Source organism: Telmatherina bonti, assembly GCF_933228915.1.
Source record: "Telmatherina bonti genome assembly, chromosome: 3".
Taxonomy (NCBI): Eukaryota; Metazoa; Chordata; class Actinopteri; order Atheriniformes; family Telmatherinidae; genus Telmatherina; species Telmatherina bonti.
This window is the reverse complement of record NC_136621.1, coordinates 18412727-18429306: the sequence shown is the minus strand read 5'-3', so window position 1 is coordinate 18429306 and position 16580 is coordinate 18412727. Positions and strand designations below refer to the sequence as shown.

Here is a 16580-nt window from a genome sequence, read left to right as displayed (position 1 = left end):
AACACCCATAAAACACAGCCTCATTATAAAGGGATTCATAAATAAGACAGAATTATAAATAAAATAAGACAGAAATGCAACAAAAAAGGCAACACTGCTGGTAATCAGTCCACCCCCCCCACCCCACCCCCACCCCATCCCTATCACATTTTTCCAATTTTTGTAGCTGGTGCTTGTGTTTTGACTGGAGACCATACTCTTCTCCTCGCGTCTCCCACTTGACCAGCCTATCTTTGACTCTCCCTACCGCCTTCTTTCTTCTGCTCTAGCGCTCTAACCCTAGAATTCAGCAAATTCCTTGGCACATTTCTCAGTGAAAGAGACACGAATCTCCTCCTCTTCATAGTCGTCAAAGTTGCTGGTGTCGCCTGGACCTTTGAACTTTGGGACAAAGGGAGCTTCCACCTAAAAATAAATAAACACCCTGTATAAACATGAAGCCCTGCAGATGCAGAGGTACATACAAAACACATTACACCAGAGGTGTCCAGCTCCGGTCCCTAAGGGTCACAATCTTGCAGGTTTTTCACGTATCCCTGCTCCAACACACCTGACTCAAACTAATCAGTCATTGTGCAGAACTTCATTGGATCCATTTAATGAAAGCCAGGTGTGTTGGAACAAGGATACATCGAAGTCTTTGCTGCATTACATAAACGCATGCGTACCTTTTTCTGGTAGATGGCAATCCAGTCAGTTGTTGCAAACCACTTGTGTCCCTTGATGTCATTGACTCCGTTTTTAAGGTTACCATAACGTTTTGTGAGATCCACCTGTGGAAAAGAACAAATCATTTTTCTCATTCTGTCATTCAAAACAAACTAAATTACACTTCAGCATCAGAGAGCCTGGGATATCTGCTCTCACCTGTAACAGGTTCCTCAGGAGATCCTTCAGGTCTGAACTGAAGTGAGATGGGAAACGCACCTAAAGGCAAGTTAGAAGCAGTTATACCACCAAGTCCACACACGATCATCTTCGTCTGAGTTTCAGGGTTTGTTGGTTCAGCAGAGGTAAAACATATAAATACTGGTTCTAAATGCGGAAGTCTGGTGTTTGTTAGTAAGCTGAACCTCATCTACATGTCTTATCATTTAGTTTTGGGCAGAACAATAGTAGGTCATTTGAATTGTCCTCTAAACAATATTAGTTGAGTTTAATGGTAATTGTTGTTTCCTCAGTCTACATAATTTGGTCCATAATAGGCTATCTGGTGTGGTATTTGTCCATATCACTACAAGTTTTATTGTTTGCTTCTATAAAAATACCCATAAATGGAAGTATTTAACTTTTTTTTTTTTTTTATTCTTCCTGTAACTTTGTTTGATCACCCAGTTCCACTGGCAGGTAAACAGGTCATTTTGATGCTCCCATGAATAAGTCGTCCAGTGTTGTTTAGGTTGACCGTCTGACTTTTTCCCACCAAACAAACCTCAGATTATTGAAACAATCTTTGTTTCATACAAGCAGAAACTTTTTCTAATTGAGCGTTTGTCTGTCGGGGTGATTGGCTGAAACTTTGAAGCATAAAGTTGCTGATTTTGGACCAGAAGTTTATTTCCTGAACGGCCTCTGAGGCCACGGCGATATAAAACTCACTGGCTTGTGGATAAGGGGGGGTCCTTATACTAGAAGTTCATATAAGGCACCTGTATTATGATGTTTTTACCAGAACAAATTTTTATCTTTTTATTACCCCTCCCCCCATTTATAATAAACCTCTACTCAGTTTTAAGTTTAAAAAAAAGACTTGACTTTTCTAAAATTAGAGCAGAAATTATCACCTAACCCTTTCAGACTGATGGCTAATTATTAAATCTGCAATTTTTTCATTATGACCTCCTACTTCTCAGGCTGTGAAGAAACTGAAAAATGGAAATAAAGATTATTTGGAAGGTTAAACCTTCAGCTTTAATTATAAATGACTGTCTGAGGACCTGTATCATATAGATCCTATATGAGAAAATAAAGAAATTAAAAGACCGGACAGAAAAAAAACTCAGCCAATCATTTTAACCGTGACTGGATGGTGATATGTCTATCAAACTCAACAGCCATTTGGAAGTGTTTTCTGCAGGATCTCCTACTCTACCATGAATTAGTAAATTCGTCTCTTGCAAATAAGGAAGCAACATTCATGTCATTTTAGGGCTAAAAAGTCAAATCACACAGAAGTTGCATCAAGTCTGAATAAGTTAAAAAACTAAATTAAACAAAACAATATAAGAGAAGACATGGATTACTCGTTTTCTGTATGTGTGAACCTCTGACAAACAATGGAGTAAGTCTCGATAAACTCAAAATAATTGAGGACACAGAAGAGAGGTGTAGCAGGTCTGTGTTTAGTAAACGGATCATTGAAACTGACCTCACAATACAGATGTGTGCTTACATAAAAACTGAAAGGGCCATCTGGGAGAAAATTAAAATTTTTGTTGATATATAACAAAAAATGCTGAATACTATGATTCACATTCAAACTCACCTTCCCTGATACGATCTTTTCATAGATCTGAATAGGCTGATCAGCAAAGAAAGGTGGATACCCTGCCGCCATCTCATAGACCAGTACACCCAGTGCCCACCAGTCCACTGCCTTATTATATCCCTGGATTGATGGGCAGGAAGAAAAACACATTACACATTACTCAAACTAAAATTACCTTGGCCTCACTAGCTTGCATGTTCTGAGATGGTTTGTTTCAATCTTCCTCCAAATAAACAAAAACTGAATTAAACTGAATCCACTTTAAGATTTTAAAACACTTGGGCATTTGAACAAATCTTCCCAACATAATTCATTTTATTTTATGTATTTTATTTGCATTTTTAACTTTGAAGAAGAAGAATTAATTTACCCTGTTTACACAAATTCGCACAGGTGTAAGCAACAATGCTGGCTCACCTTGCTGAGGATAATCTCTGGGGCCAGATATTCTGGGGTGCCACACAGTGTCCAGGTCCGGCCCTTTACACGTTTGGCAAAGCCAAAATCTGTAACCTGACAGAAACATAGAAGAGATATCAAAAGATAAATCAACAGAGAAACTTTTCAAGGTGGTTGCTGCATTAAACCACGTGACAGTCAGAGAGGAAAGGAAGATGCAGAGCAGGATGAGAATCGGAGGTGTTATTTCACAGTTGACCACAAGAGGGTGCTGTAATCTGTGAAAATGAAGCAGAATCGAAGAGTTGCAGTTCAGGCTCACCCAATTCACCTCCACATCTGTGCTCCACCACAGAGTGGTGGTGGGGAGCCAGCTCTGCCGGTATGTGTCAGTCTATGGCAAAAACACTTCTGCTGTGGTGGGAGCTCCGATACATGCCTGCCAGTCCATCTCACCACAAACAGAGAACGATGCGGTTAACTGCATTTTCTGCCGCTCGTATAAAAAACAGTGAAGACTTACTGCAGACTGATGGATACTGAGTTTTTACAGCCGAAGACAATCCTGGGGTGAAACATAGGAGGTAATGCGCCTTCAGACAAAATCTACAATGTCACTGAATTCAACCATCAATTTTATGTTGATTATTTGAAAACCCTCATGATTGCTTCCTAAGTCAAAATCTGTCAAACATCAAAATAGATAATCAGACATATAAAGTCAAACCTGTCTCTGCTAGTTCCTGAGGCAGCAAGTATCTCCAGCACTACACATTGGAGACCCCCACAGACACCCACATCACATGTTGACATGAGAGTGCACCATGATATGTACAAGATAAGTACACAACATGTAGGGAATTATAAACACATGAAACAACAACAAAAAAGTATGAGTTTCTTTCACTGTTCCAACAAAAACATAATTTCAGAGACATTCAGACCTAAATCTTGTACTTGCCAAAGTATTCAAAGTCATCTTTATGTTTATAAATGGATTGGAGCCTAAACTTGTGTCAATGTTAGCTGAAAGGAGAACTGAACCATGTTTCTCAGAGAAAAGCTTTCAGAGTCTTTTCTTTTTGGCTTCTGCTGGATATTTTCCAGTTCTCACTACACGGATGCAACAAAAACACATGTTTGAAGAGACGTGCTTATTGACAGGTGGCCCACTTAAAACCATCATGAGATACACTGATATGTTTGAAACAACGGGCCTTTTGGGGGGCTTGTACTGCTGCCATTCAGGCTAATGGACCACCAGGCCAGAGGACAACCAGCTCTACCTGCTGAGTCACTGCCATCCCACCACAAATCTCTTGATATGCTGATATTGTCAACAGATCCATAGAATAAAAAAAAGGGGAAAAGCCACCTGTGATAAATCTACTTCACAGCTGAAAGAGGTGAACGCATGATGCTAGCGGCCGGCTAATGATCTGTTGTTGATAAAGTAGTGGCAAGACAGGCCTTAACCACTTTTAAATCTTACACAAGTAGACTGTGTAAGAATGACTCATATGTACTGGTAAAAGTGGGCATAAAAGTGATTTCAAATGCTGAGCGCAGATGTGAATGGACAGTGGCCATATTATGGGCTCGTCCCAGTGTGCTAGAACCTACCCTTTCACAAATCAGGGTGTCTCATTCAGGAACTACATGTCTTATTTGAAGTTATATACTTTACATATTTTTAAAATTCCAGTGTAAGCCTGAACCATGAAGTACGATCAGTGGCTTGCTGAGTTATCTTCAATTCAAACTGTGGACTTTCAGTGTCATGAAGCTGGCTCATTTCTTATAACTGTGTTACCATGGAAACCGAACCTGCTCCAGAGCACTTCAGTTTTTGATATGAAATCAATATGTGCAAAAGCACTGCCTTCCCGACCAATCAGTCCTCTTAGTGGGCCTGGTGAGGCTCCAAAAGCCCTTTCCCACTGCTTATTAAAAAGTTAACATTATGCTAAATATTTGTACTTATTAAAGTCCAAAATGTAAATGTTTCCTTCTTCCTCACAAAGTATATGAGTGTGCATCAAACTTGTCAAATTTTATCAGATGATGTGAATATTATTATTCACATCCATCTAATCAAGTGTTTCAATGAGTCAGGCAAATCAGTAAATAAGTGCGGCTTTTTAATTTTTTTGCCTTTCTTTTGATTTGAATATCTTTTAGATTTGATTTTAATCTATTTGAATAGCAATTACAACAGCTGGTGTTACTTCTCAAAAAGCAAACTGAACTGTTCTCACATGCCTTACAGATGTACCTGCTGCACAATCACCTTATTATTAGCAGCCAGATAATAAACTAATTCATTCATTCATACATTCATTCATTCATACAAAATGTCTAAAGAGATCATCATGGACAGTTTTCACAGTTGTAAAAGACTGAAATTAAATTAGACTGCATCAATGACAGCATTTTTATATTACAGGTCTTTTTTTTTTTTCCTTTTTTTAAAAAATAAATTCACAATGTGGCTCAGTGTGCAGCACAATATATATATATATGAATTTCTGACGTTAATTAAACCCAAAATTCTCATGTTTGTTTTAATTTTTTGTATTAAATTCCCCATCGATCTTAGAGAGAGGCTGAGCTGTACTTGTAAAGAGTTTAGTTGTTAAAAAGGTGAGATTTTTACCTTTTTTATGTGATTTTATTCTATTTGAACTACCTTTATTTGATAAATCCACAAAAGTATATCACAAGTTAGAAATCAATCAGTAAACGTATTCTTTCTTAACCAAAACCTCATAAAAGAATAATAAAAGCACACAAGGAGCTGTCATAAAATATTTTTCTAAGAGCAATGGTGTTTCTATGTTTTGGGAAAAAAAAGATTTAATTGCAGCATCTATATTAGTGGAAGATTGACAACCTAATCATTAATTACCTGTATGTAACCCTGTTGGTCTATGAGCAGGTTTTCAGGTTTCAAGTCTCTGTAGATCAGGTCCAAAGCGTGCAGATACTCAAAGGTCAAAACGATCTGAGCAGCGTAGAACCGAGCATGTGGTTCGCTGTAAACAGACACAGACAGCGGGGAACAGAGAGTAGTAAACAGAACAGTTTCCCTTTCCCAAATCTTTTATTTGCTTCTTCAAACATCTGTAAACATCACTGCATGAAGGCACCCACCTAAATCTACCAATTCGTCGTAGATGAGAGAACATCTCTCCGCCTGGTACATACTCCATCACCATGTAGAGGTAAGTGTTGTCCTGGGGAAAGGAAGAAAAATAGTAGGAAGACTCAGTGACATATGTGTGCATATGAATCCATACAGACAAGATTGGTGACTGGATGATGTGGATAAAAATCGATGAGGGACGGAAATTTTAACTCTCACTAGAACTGAATTTCATTTAAGGAGATCTTCTTTACTAATATCCACATTATAACAAAAGTTCAGGTGAATGTTAAGGAGACATCTAGAGGCACGAACTGCAACCAAGTATCTCCCATGAATTTCCAAACTACTATGTCCACAAAAGCCTGAAAAGACAACTTCATGGGAATGTCATGAACATTATATAGCATTTTTGTGACTACATAGCCCTAAATTTTACACACTGAAAACTTGCATTCCAACTAAGTGGAGTTGCTTTGTGATGCCACTAAATCTTCTCTGGGCGCAGATTAACAGTTTTATTTTAAGGAATTAACGATATGCAATCCCTGGACATCCAGGTGCATCTAAACAGCTTAACATGAGTAAGGACATAAGGTTAGTTGGTGCAGATCCATTCATTCATTCATTTTCTGAACCGCTTATTCCAATTCAGGGTTGCGGGGAAGCTGGAGCCTATCCCGGCTGGCTTTGGGCGACAGGCAGGGTACACCCTGGACAGCTCGCCAGTCCATCGCAGGGCGACCCGGAGTACCCGGAGAACCCACGCATACACGGGGAGAACATGCACACTCCACACAGAAAGGCCACTGACCAAACCCCTCCCCAGCCAAGGATCAAACCAGTGACCTTCTTGCTGTGAGGCCACAGTGCTAACCACTGTGCCACCGTGCAGCCAGTGCAGATCCAAACTCCCACCATCGACAGCTCAAACTGCAAACAGAGCTGATTTCACTGTAGAACATTGACAATGAGCTTAGCCTCATCTAAATTGATTTCAAAGAGGCTTAAGATCCACCTTTTTAGCTTAGCATTTAACCAAATTTTAATTTATTCATTTATCTATTTTAATTTTATGTTATTTAACTTCTTCTTTTTAGCACATTATCTACTGTGAGATCATTTTTATTGTTGTTGCTCTTATTTCTTCTTACTTTTTCTTACGGTTACTTAACTTTTGTTTTTAACGCCAGTGTTTTCCTTATGGAGAAAACATGATGGGAGCCCTGCCTGTTTGGTCTGAGGGCTGTTGCCATGGTGACTGCTCCTGTTTGGGTGGCACGGGTCCGTCACTGCAGCTTCACAGCTGTGGGGCGGACCCCAGCCTGCATGGGAGCTGGGTAGCTGTCTGTCCTTGTGTATGAGTGTATGGAAGACAGCCTAAGTCTGTTTTTTTTTTTTTTAAATTGTTTTTAAGTGTCTAGCTATCAACTTTTTGTGCATGACTGTTTATTTTTACCTCCGCCAAGGAGGTTATGGTTTTACGGGTGTTTATCTGTTTGTGTACAAGATAAAACGTTATGGACAGATTTTCATTACATTTTCAGGAGTTATTGGAAATGTGAAAATGAAGAACTGGCTTAATTTTTGTGGCGATCTGGATCACCGTTTGGATCCAGAAATCTTTTAAAGGATTGTTTAACACTGTGAGATCGAACCATTTTCAACATTTGTGCAAGTAACTCCAACAAAAATGGTCGGAGCACTTGGAAAAAAAAATACAGGACGAGCTTCCAACACATTGTAGAATATATTGAAGCCTGATCCAGATAAAGGAACCATTCCGGATTCTATGATCCAGAATATGACAAAAATATGGGGCCTTTGGCATTTTCATCATAGGAAGAGAAGATATTATTACAATATGGGAACAACTGCGGTCCTTGGTACAGGTTTGCGTTCTCCGAGTGCTTTTCTAGTCATGACTTGATTTTTATCTTGTAAAGCCCTCTGTGTTGCCTGTGGCATGAAAAGTCCTTAAGAGTCACTAGGTCCACTCAGTTTACATGTCAGTTATTAAAATGTATTCATGTTGTCCTAATCTATTGACTATTTGTGATCTTTGAATGAATGACAAATTTACAGATGATAATCACTACATCTGCAAGTCTCCTCTGCCCTCCAACGCATTTGCCTTTTTCAGGTTATCTGCATTTTGTACCAATAGTTTTACTGATAAAACTCTCATCAGCATAATTCCAAACAGCAACAAGCAGCAAAATAGCACTTAAATTAAGCAAAAAACCAAAAAAGTTAGCGATAGAGAAGCCAGAAATTTCCCTCACACACTGAAACAGAAGTGATTGTTGAAAATAAACAAGCCAATAGATAAACTTTCAGATTCAGTATTATTTTACAACTGTCTTATTATGGTCCATTTATACCAAATATTACTACGTTTCAGTCAGACATACTCAGCAAGGAAACTGCTCAAAGGACATAATATATAAAATACTATAACCCGTTTACAATAGTAACTGTTACTCCTTTAAAGCAAACAATTGCATTTTATCTAATATTAATATGACTTATACACCACCTTCATGTCATCTAATTACCCTTATCCTTATTATGCATGGTTGAAAATCCATAACATATTGCGCAATACATCCTGGTTTGATGCTGATCCATCTGGCCACACTTAAAAGTTATTGTTTCAAGAATATCACCACTTCCACCAGTAAGCAGTAAACGTGTGTATTCAGTGCTAAACACTCCTCCTGCCTTTGAGTGTAGTTTCCAGTTGAAAGGCACCAAAAAGGTAGACAAGTCATAACAATTTCCTGAATACAGTTGTATATTTGTTGATAGCATCTCTATCAGACTAGAAATATCCTTTGCACTTATAACAACATAATGCGGCAGAGGAGGTATCTTTGTAAAGGGGTTGTTTGATGAGTATTAATAGAGTGGTTTCTGTAACTAAAGCTCACATTTCAGCAAGTATGTTTTCACCTGTTTCCAGAAAATGACGACCACTAAAGTTCAAATGCAACTAAACTGATCCAAAATATCATCACCAGGGACCAGAGATGACTAGAATTTAACAGGTCAACAAGTCTTTGACCAAGCTGACATAAAACTGTCCTGCTTTCCATAGCTTTTTATAATTTGGTTACAATGACATCTCTGATTTTATTTAATCTTGAATCTGCATTTTATCAGGTTCAAACTGAAGCTGAACAGAAGTCCAGCTATTCTCAGCTTACGCTACAACAGCTTATAACACATTGTGACAGAAACAACAACGGCAGATTTTCTCTAACATTATAACCACAAAGACATCTTGAGTCTTTTGAAATGCCACATATATTAAGGTAATGCCAAAGTTAATCTCATGAGCCATACACATTGTATGACCAGAGCCCCTTCAAAAATCCATTGTTATCATGGATGCAACTGGGCGTAATGCCGTTTTCAGTGGATAACCTTCACAATTGTGCAAATGAAACATTAGGGCCCAATCCAATCAATCACATTGGTTCCATCTCTGCATGTTTCATTCTTGAGGATTACTTTTGGAGATCAACGAGTTGTGGTCATGTAACCATCCAAATGGCCCAAAGTGGTCCAGATGAGTGGCTAAACAAATGTAAGATATAAGTTGCTACCCAAGAAAAAGGAGCAACTTATGGGATTTAGACTAAAACCAGTTTAATAGGTTGATGCTTACTGTCAACACACAAGCAGACACAGACAGACGACTTCAAAGTTCTCGATACCTTAAATGAGTACTCTAATCGCACAAGAAAAGGGAAGCTGACAGCCTGAAGAATCCTCTTCTCGTTCAGAGTGTGCTCTATCTGCTTGAGCTTTACCACCTGGAAAGAACAAAGAGATATGAAAGAAAAAAAGCAAAAAAAAAAACCACATTATTATTTACTTCATCACATAATGAGTTGTAAAATTGAAATTCAGTATTAAAGCCTTAATATAAGTATGACTTTGTCATCTGACTGTGGCATACACATAAAATTCTGACTGCCTCTGGGTTGACACAGAGAAAGAAAACTACATATCTTTGATATGGTGTAAAGAAATTCTGCTTTTTTGTCCTTATAAATATGTGTAAAATACCATTTTCATCTCAAAAAGAGAGCTAAGGAAAAAAAAAAAAAAAAAGCTATAGTAATGATAACAAAAAAAAAAAAAATTTGGTTATCTTGTGATACTTCTTTTGGTCTTTAATAAATGGGAATGCTTATGATAATATCGAAAACTAATGACTAGCGACCAGTCCAGAAGGTACCCTGACTCTCGCCCAACGACTGCAGGGATTAGCTTCGGCTTTCCATGACCTTGAATTCGACTAAGCGGTTAAGAAAACTGAATTGACTTGGAATCAGTATGAGCTGTATTTTAGAAACTCTAATTGTATGGAGCCCCTTCATGTTTCTGGAGTCATATGAAAAGACTCCATATTTGTGTTGTGGTGTAAATGCAACCAATTTCAATGCACATTCATCACCTGCGAGGCTCTACAATCAAAACACAGAGAGTCGAGAAGGTTGCCACTTTTTCTTTTTAAAAATACGATTTCAGGTGTGACCAAAGGTTTTCTTGTAAATATATATTTGGCAACAACGACCTTTATTTATCAATGCGAAGGAGAGTTTGACCTATCCAGACAACACTTTCCACATAAATGCTTTGTCCTTCTGTATTTACTGGATTCTGACTTTGGGAGGGGAAACAGTCCCACTCATATATCTGAACTCTTTAACCACATCACAAACATTAAGTTCTGCTGTTTTGACAACTTAATAAATATTTCTTAAAATTCATTCCCTGAACTTCCCCTGACATGTTTTTTAGTAGTGAATTATTTTTCCTCAGTTCATCTAGAAACAATCTAGTGGGTCTTTCTTGAGGTCTTTCTTAGAAACAATCTAGTGGGTCTTTCTTGAGGAGCAGCCACCGTTCTGCTCGTAATTATCTTACTTGTTGTAATTTACATAAAGGCAAGCAGTCTGGGTGATGCCAGCACAAAAAGACTCTGATAAAGCTTGCACCTGCAGAATATTTGAGTTTCTACTAAACAGCTCCAGGCCCCTTCGCTGCTTTCACAAAAGACGTGAGTTTTTCATGAATGGCGTCACATAAATTATATTTCTATTTTCAATCAACTTCCAGTAAGGATCATTAACCATCACTGTCTGCAGACTAAAGCACCCATCATACCCTCTGTGTGACCCCGATGACTCCTGGCCCACACTAACCTTCTGCTTATTGAGGATCTTCATGGCATAATGCTGTCCCGTTTCTCTGTGCTTCACCAGCATAACACGGCCAAATGAACCTGTGCCCAGGGTTTTCAACCTCTCAAACTGCTCCAGGCAAGCAGTGTTCTGAACACACGACACAAAAGTGGTTAGCACATTATTGTGAAAATAGGATGGTGGGGGTTGTGCTGAGAGAAGTGAAAATCTGTTTCCATGTTAGACTCATATTCAGTTGTCATTATATTTTTACTGATGCTGCATTATGCAGACTGTAAAAGAAAAAATCTGAATGCCATCTAGATAAAAAAGTGACACGTGATCTCTGACAACCTGTTCGCAGCGTGTAACAGAGAACTAAACACACACTTCAGAAAATTACTGTAGAATAAATTGATATTTAATACTGTAATGTAAAATGTGTAGAACATACCTGACTGAGATCTGCACGATGTCTACATAAGAAAATCAGTTTCTTTTCATAGCTCGATTAGTCATAATCAAAGGTCTCCTGTAACTGATCGATGCATAACTTTTAACAATATTAGAAGTCAGTAAAAAGTTTTTTGGAGCCATTTTAATTAGATTATAACTGAATGGTCTTTACACTCGTGTCTATGGCTGCAGTGTGGAAGGTGCTAATGTTTTGCTGCTACATCACAATAAAAATGTCGAACAGAAACTTATGCACACATTTCAACCAGAAACAAAAGATGTGTATGTAATAAGATGTAAATATACAGTCATGTAAGTAAACAATATAAAAGAAAATCTTTTTTGTCCTTACCAGGTTATAAAATTAGGTTTACAGTATCTCAGATGAGATTAATTATTACACTGTTTTCATTCATTTACCAAAGACTAAACCAAAACACAGAAGAAGTGTGTGAAAAGTGAAGTTCTGCCCGTGATTTAGTCGCTTGAAGAACCAGTGTTTACAGTGGCGGCTTGAACTAATTATTTTCTGTCACTCATTCTGCTGTTGAAGCAGTTCTCTGGTTTGTGGGTATTCCTTTAAGTCAGGGATCCTTAATCCTGGTCCTTGACAGCTGGTATTGTGCAGGTTTTCCAAGTTTCCCTGCTGGAATACACCTGACTCAGACTTGGACATGCTATGTGCATGTTGCTGTGCTTGGGATTATTGTCATCATTAAATGATCCAAATTCAGCCTAAATTTTAGCTGTTGGACAAATGGCCTCAAATTTGATTCACCAACACTTTGACTGAACCGTGTCCAGGTCCTGTGGCTGCAAAACAAGCCCAATCCTTTTCCCCAACACCACAATGATGGCATGATTAGGAAAGAAATTAGATTCAAAACAGTTTCAAATTAAATTTTCATTTCAGTTCAGCTTTACTTGTGTAGTGCCAATTCACAACTATGGCGCCTATACAGACAATCATTTTAAACCAGTTCATTATGATCTTATTTAAATATGTAATACATAATCTATCAACCCATCCACCTGTCTTTTATAATCAAGGATTGATTGTTCTGTTATAGAAAATGTCTTCCCACTAGGGGTGGGAAAATCAAATCGAATAATCTAAAATTGGGATTTCTTTTGCTTCACAATTTTAAAATTGATTTTTTGTTAAAAAAAAAAAAAAAAAAAGAAAATCGATTTTTTTTTCCAACTAAATGAAAATAGTCCATTGTAAAAATTTTTGTCATTTTTATTGTTTTTATTGATCGTTTAACTTGTCTTCTTGGACATTAGAGCAGCAGAATGATGGTCTGGCTACTGTGTTGTTTTTTTCCTCATTGAAATCAAGAAGAATGATGAGCAAAAAAAAGTTTTATACATTTATTTTGTTTTTAATCTACAAAAATCAGCAATATCAAAGAATTGTAAGAATCGCAATTTAAATCTAATTGGCACCCAAAAAATCGGAATTTAATCAAATCGGGACGAAAGAATATCGTCACAGCCCTACTTCCCATTTTAAAATAACTAAAGAATTTAAAAAGCAAAATAAAGACAACCTAACTTTCTAACAGCACTTAACTGCATCCTACATTTGTGGAACTGTGAAGAGTTTAAACATATGAGAGGAGTATCTAAATCACACATGTACACAAATGTCAGGCGATGCATGGACACACATTAAATGTTTTGCACGCACAGGAGTATTTTTTAACATAAAAATAATCGCATCTATGATGTTGAGGGTCAAAATCTATGTGCAAAATGTTTGCGCTTGTGCAGTAGGTAATGTGTTATTTACGTGTGAGGTTATTTACGTGTCCAAGTGACTGAAAGTGTAAGGATTTAAGTGCATATTTGCAAGTGTTTTGATATTTGTGTGTGGACTTTAAAAGGCATTTGCAAAATACCCAAACTTGCTTTTTTTATATGCCTGAAAATCATTTATTACACATTTTTAATTAATATTGGGAATTATGTGTTTTGCATCGAATGAGGTGAATTTGTTGATTGCTGTTTTGTTTGTCATCAAACATGGTGTTCTACATTACAGCCAAACATCACCACTAATCTGTGGAAAAGACATAGCTCGATGTGCTTTGATGCAACTTTGCGAAGCGAAGCTGCACTCCTTTGACGTTTTCTCCTGGCATCTTCCAGACAAACCATAGTTGCTCAGTTTTTTTTTCTTCAAACTGTACCATCTTGAACTTTAACATCTGTCCACTGCACAGTCTGACCTTGAGAAAAACTTCTTGAGAGGCCTATTCCGGGGAAGATTGGCAGCTGTCTGGAATGTAAATAATCCTTCTCACTGTAAAATTATGAGATCCAAATTGTTGAAAAAAGGTTTTAAAAATTGATGGACTGTCCTCTAGGACCACTAATTACGTCTTTTTTCCTTGGCATGCTGTTTTCACACCTGAATTCCCCAGACCAGCAAACTGGCAATGTTTCAACTTTTATAGGAGGTGTTCACACCTGCTTATGATCCATTATTCACATGCTTTTGATTAATTGCAATTTGTTGTAAATTCATATGAAAGTAAAAAGGTTTACTTAGTTTTTTTTTCCCACACACCATTTCGGGAGTTGGCTTAGTTATTGTTAAATGAATAATGATGTAATACATTGTGTTGTTAATCTGATGGGGATATTTACCCTCATTTTGAGCCACAATAACAACTAGAAGATTTTTTTTTCACAATATCTTAATACATGAAATTTTGAGTTGACTGGCTTGACTTTTTTATACAAATGTATAATGCAACAATTTACATAATAGCGAAGTCCTGTACTGTACAATGCAAGACTATTGTCACAGAAATAAAAAAAAAAAAATGCAATGCTGTTATCTTGCAGTAGGAATATTAAAATTCACAAAAGAAAAACTTGATTTCACTCATTTTATTGAGCAAAACTTAAATCATTTAAACAGGAAAAATGTCCATTTTTTTTGCACACTTAATTTGTTAAAATCCTTGATGTAAATGAGTAAATAACACCTGAGAGAGTTGATCCTAAATTTGATCAACATACTTTTGTGTCGGGGGGAAAGGGTTCAATAGAATGATTTTATAGTTTATCTAATTCCTTTGTAATTGAAATCCCACTGACCTGTGCAGGATTCTCCCACTTTTTGAGGAAATCCTCTTTGGCTTTAGCAAGGAACTCTTTGACTGCAAAAGAAAAACAAACAAAAAACACTCAAGTTACTCTAGAATGCATCACTACTGAATTTGAGTACAGAGAGTAAAAGAAAGAAAATTAAAATTAAAAAGAAATCACGAATACATTTTCAAGTTTAAAAAAAAAAAAAAAAAGTGAAGGTGTGAGTTCAACTAGATCCCATTTTACTATCATTTGAAGATTTATTTTTGTCTAGAATCATAGATTCCCTTTAGTGATCATTTGTGTTGACAGGCACACAATGGGGCAACCATAAAGAGTTCCAAGCAAAGTAGAGCCAGCCGGTTTCCAAATAGGCTATGCCAATTTATTATTATGCATGTTTAAGTCTTAAGGTTAACCTGAATGTTCCACACTATAACTCCCCAATGAATTTATGTCAATACCTATAAAAAAAAAAATGGATACTAAAATAATTCACTACATATTATTAGTAAATACTGTAATTCCATACATGTTTTTAAACAAGAACTGAGTCCCAATATTACCAACAGAACTGACTCCTCAGAGTGCATGAAGGGTCACGGAGCAAAACAACATAATTGATACAAATGTAAAGTCTGACCAAATACACATTTCAAATTTTCCTCTACAGACGCAGATATTCAGATGAATATGGGTCGAAACAGTTTGTGCACGTCATACACTTTTAATGTCAATCTAGTCTCCTTAATTTGGTTACTTGTCTCTTTGCAGCGCACACCGACACATAACAATAGTAGCCTATTTCTACTAAATCAACATAAGTAAGCAATATTCAGGATAAGTAAAGCACAGATATTTATCCATGCAGATTTTAATCCCTTGCTTTTTCCAGTGGGTTAACATACAAAAGTGCAATTAAATTACGACCCTGCACCTGGCATAACCACACTTTATGTGCACGATTATTGTTGCACACCAGGTGCGCAACAACTGATATTAGAGAATAAGAGATCAAACCAAACAAAAGTTACTGCAAGTTTGCAAGCAGTGCCAATTGTCATCTTCCCAAAGAGCAATAGGGACAATGTGTCCAGGAAATATCTGAAACAGCTTGTTGCGATCTTGCCAAGATATGTGTACAAGTGTAAGTGAGGATCCCAGTAGTTATTGCTGGCGCTCACAATTGTTGTTCGCTGTTTAGCACCTCACAAAACCATCTTAGCACCACGTCTTGCTTCACTATAATATCGCAAACAGTTAAGCCAAAATTAGCAGTGTTTTCTCAAATCTATACATGTGTAATACGCAGGGACCTGAATACAGCTGCGTAATTTAGGCTTCTGCGACCTTACAAGGCGTGCGTTAATTGTTTTTAAAGGATACTGACTAGATGAATGCCTCTTAACAAATAAAAAAGGCCGCTGTGTTAAACCATGTTGGTGTGAAACCAACATAGCCCGCAGTTCCACATCGGATCTGGACTTCGTGAAGTTGTTACAGAGCAGGTGCTGATCAGGGGTGATGCATTCAGGCGACGGTACCCACCGCTTTCCATCTCGCTGCCTTTTCTGGCCGTGGGCGCGTTGCCCATGATGATAACCTCACAACGGGCGATCCGTGGCTTTTTGGCCGCCCTGCAGCCTTCTCACGCTGGGTCTGATCTCGATTAAATCTGAACGGCGTTCCCTAAATCCAGCAGTACGGAGCGTTAACTCTGGGGTCTTGCTCTTAAATAGCTTGACAGCTGCTAATGCGGCGCCAAGGCGAGACAGCTTAGTAAAGCGGG

General features: G+C 37.6%; 1 protein-coding gene across 1 annotated transcript; it reads right to left on the bottom strand.

Moving 5' to 3' along the window:
• Nucleotides 1–207: 207 nt before the first annotated feature.
• On the bottom strand, nucleotides 208–16580 carry prkacab (protein kinase, cAMP-dependent, catalytic, alpha-b). The gene is made up of 11 exons (XM_079265118.1): nucleotides 16340–16580; nucleotides 14798–14859; nucleotides 11252–11380; nucleotides 9755–9853; nucleotides 6041–6123; nucleotides 5796–5922; nucleotides 2906–3001; nucleotides 2486–2608; nucleotides 868–927; nucleotides 669–773; nucleotides 208–405 (listed from the first exon to the last, which is right to left on the bottom strand). The coding sequence occupies exons 1-11, from the start codon at nucleotides 16383–16385 to the stop codon at nucleotides 280–282; spliced, it is 1056 nt and encodes a 351-aa protein (XP_079121244.1). The 5' UTR covers nucleotides 16386–16580; the 3' UTR covers nucleotides 208–279.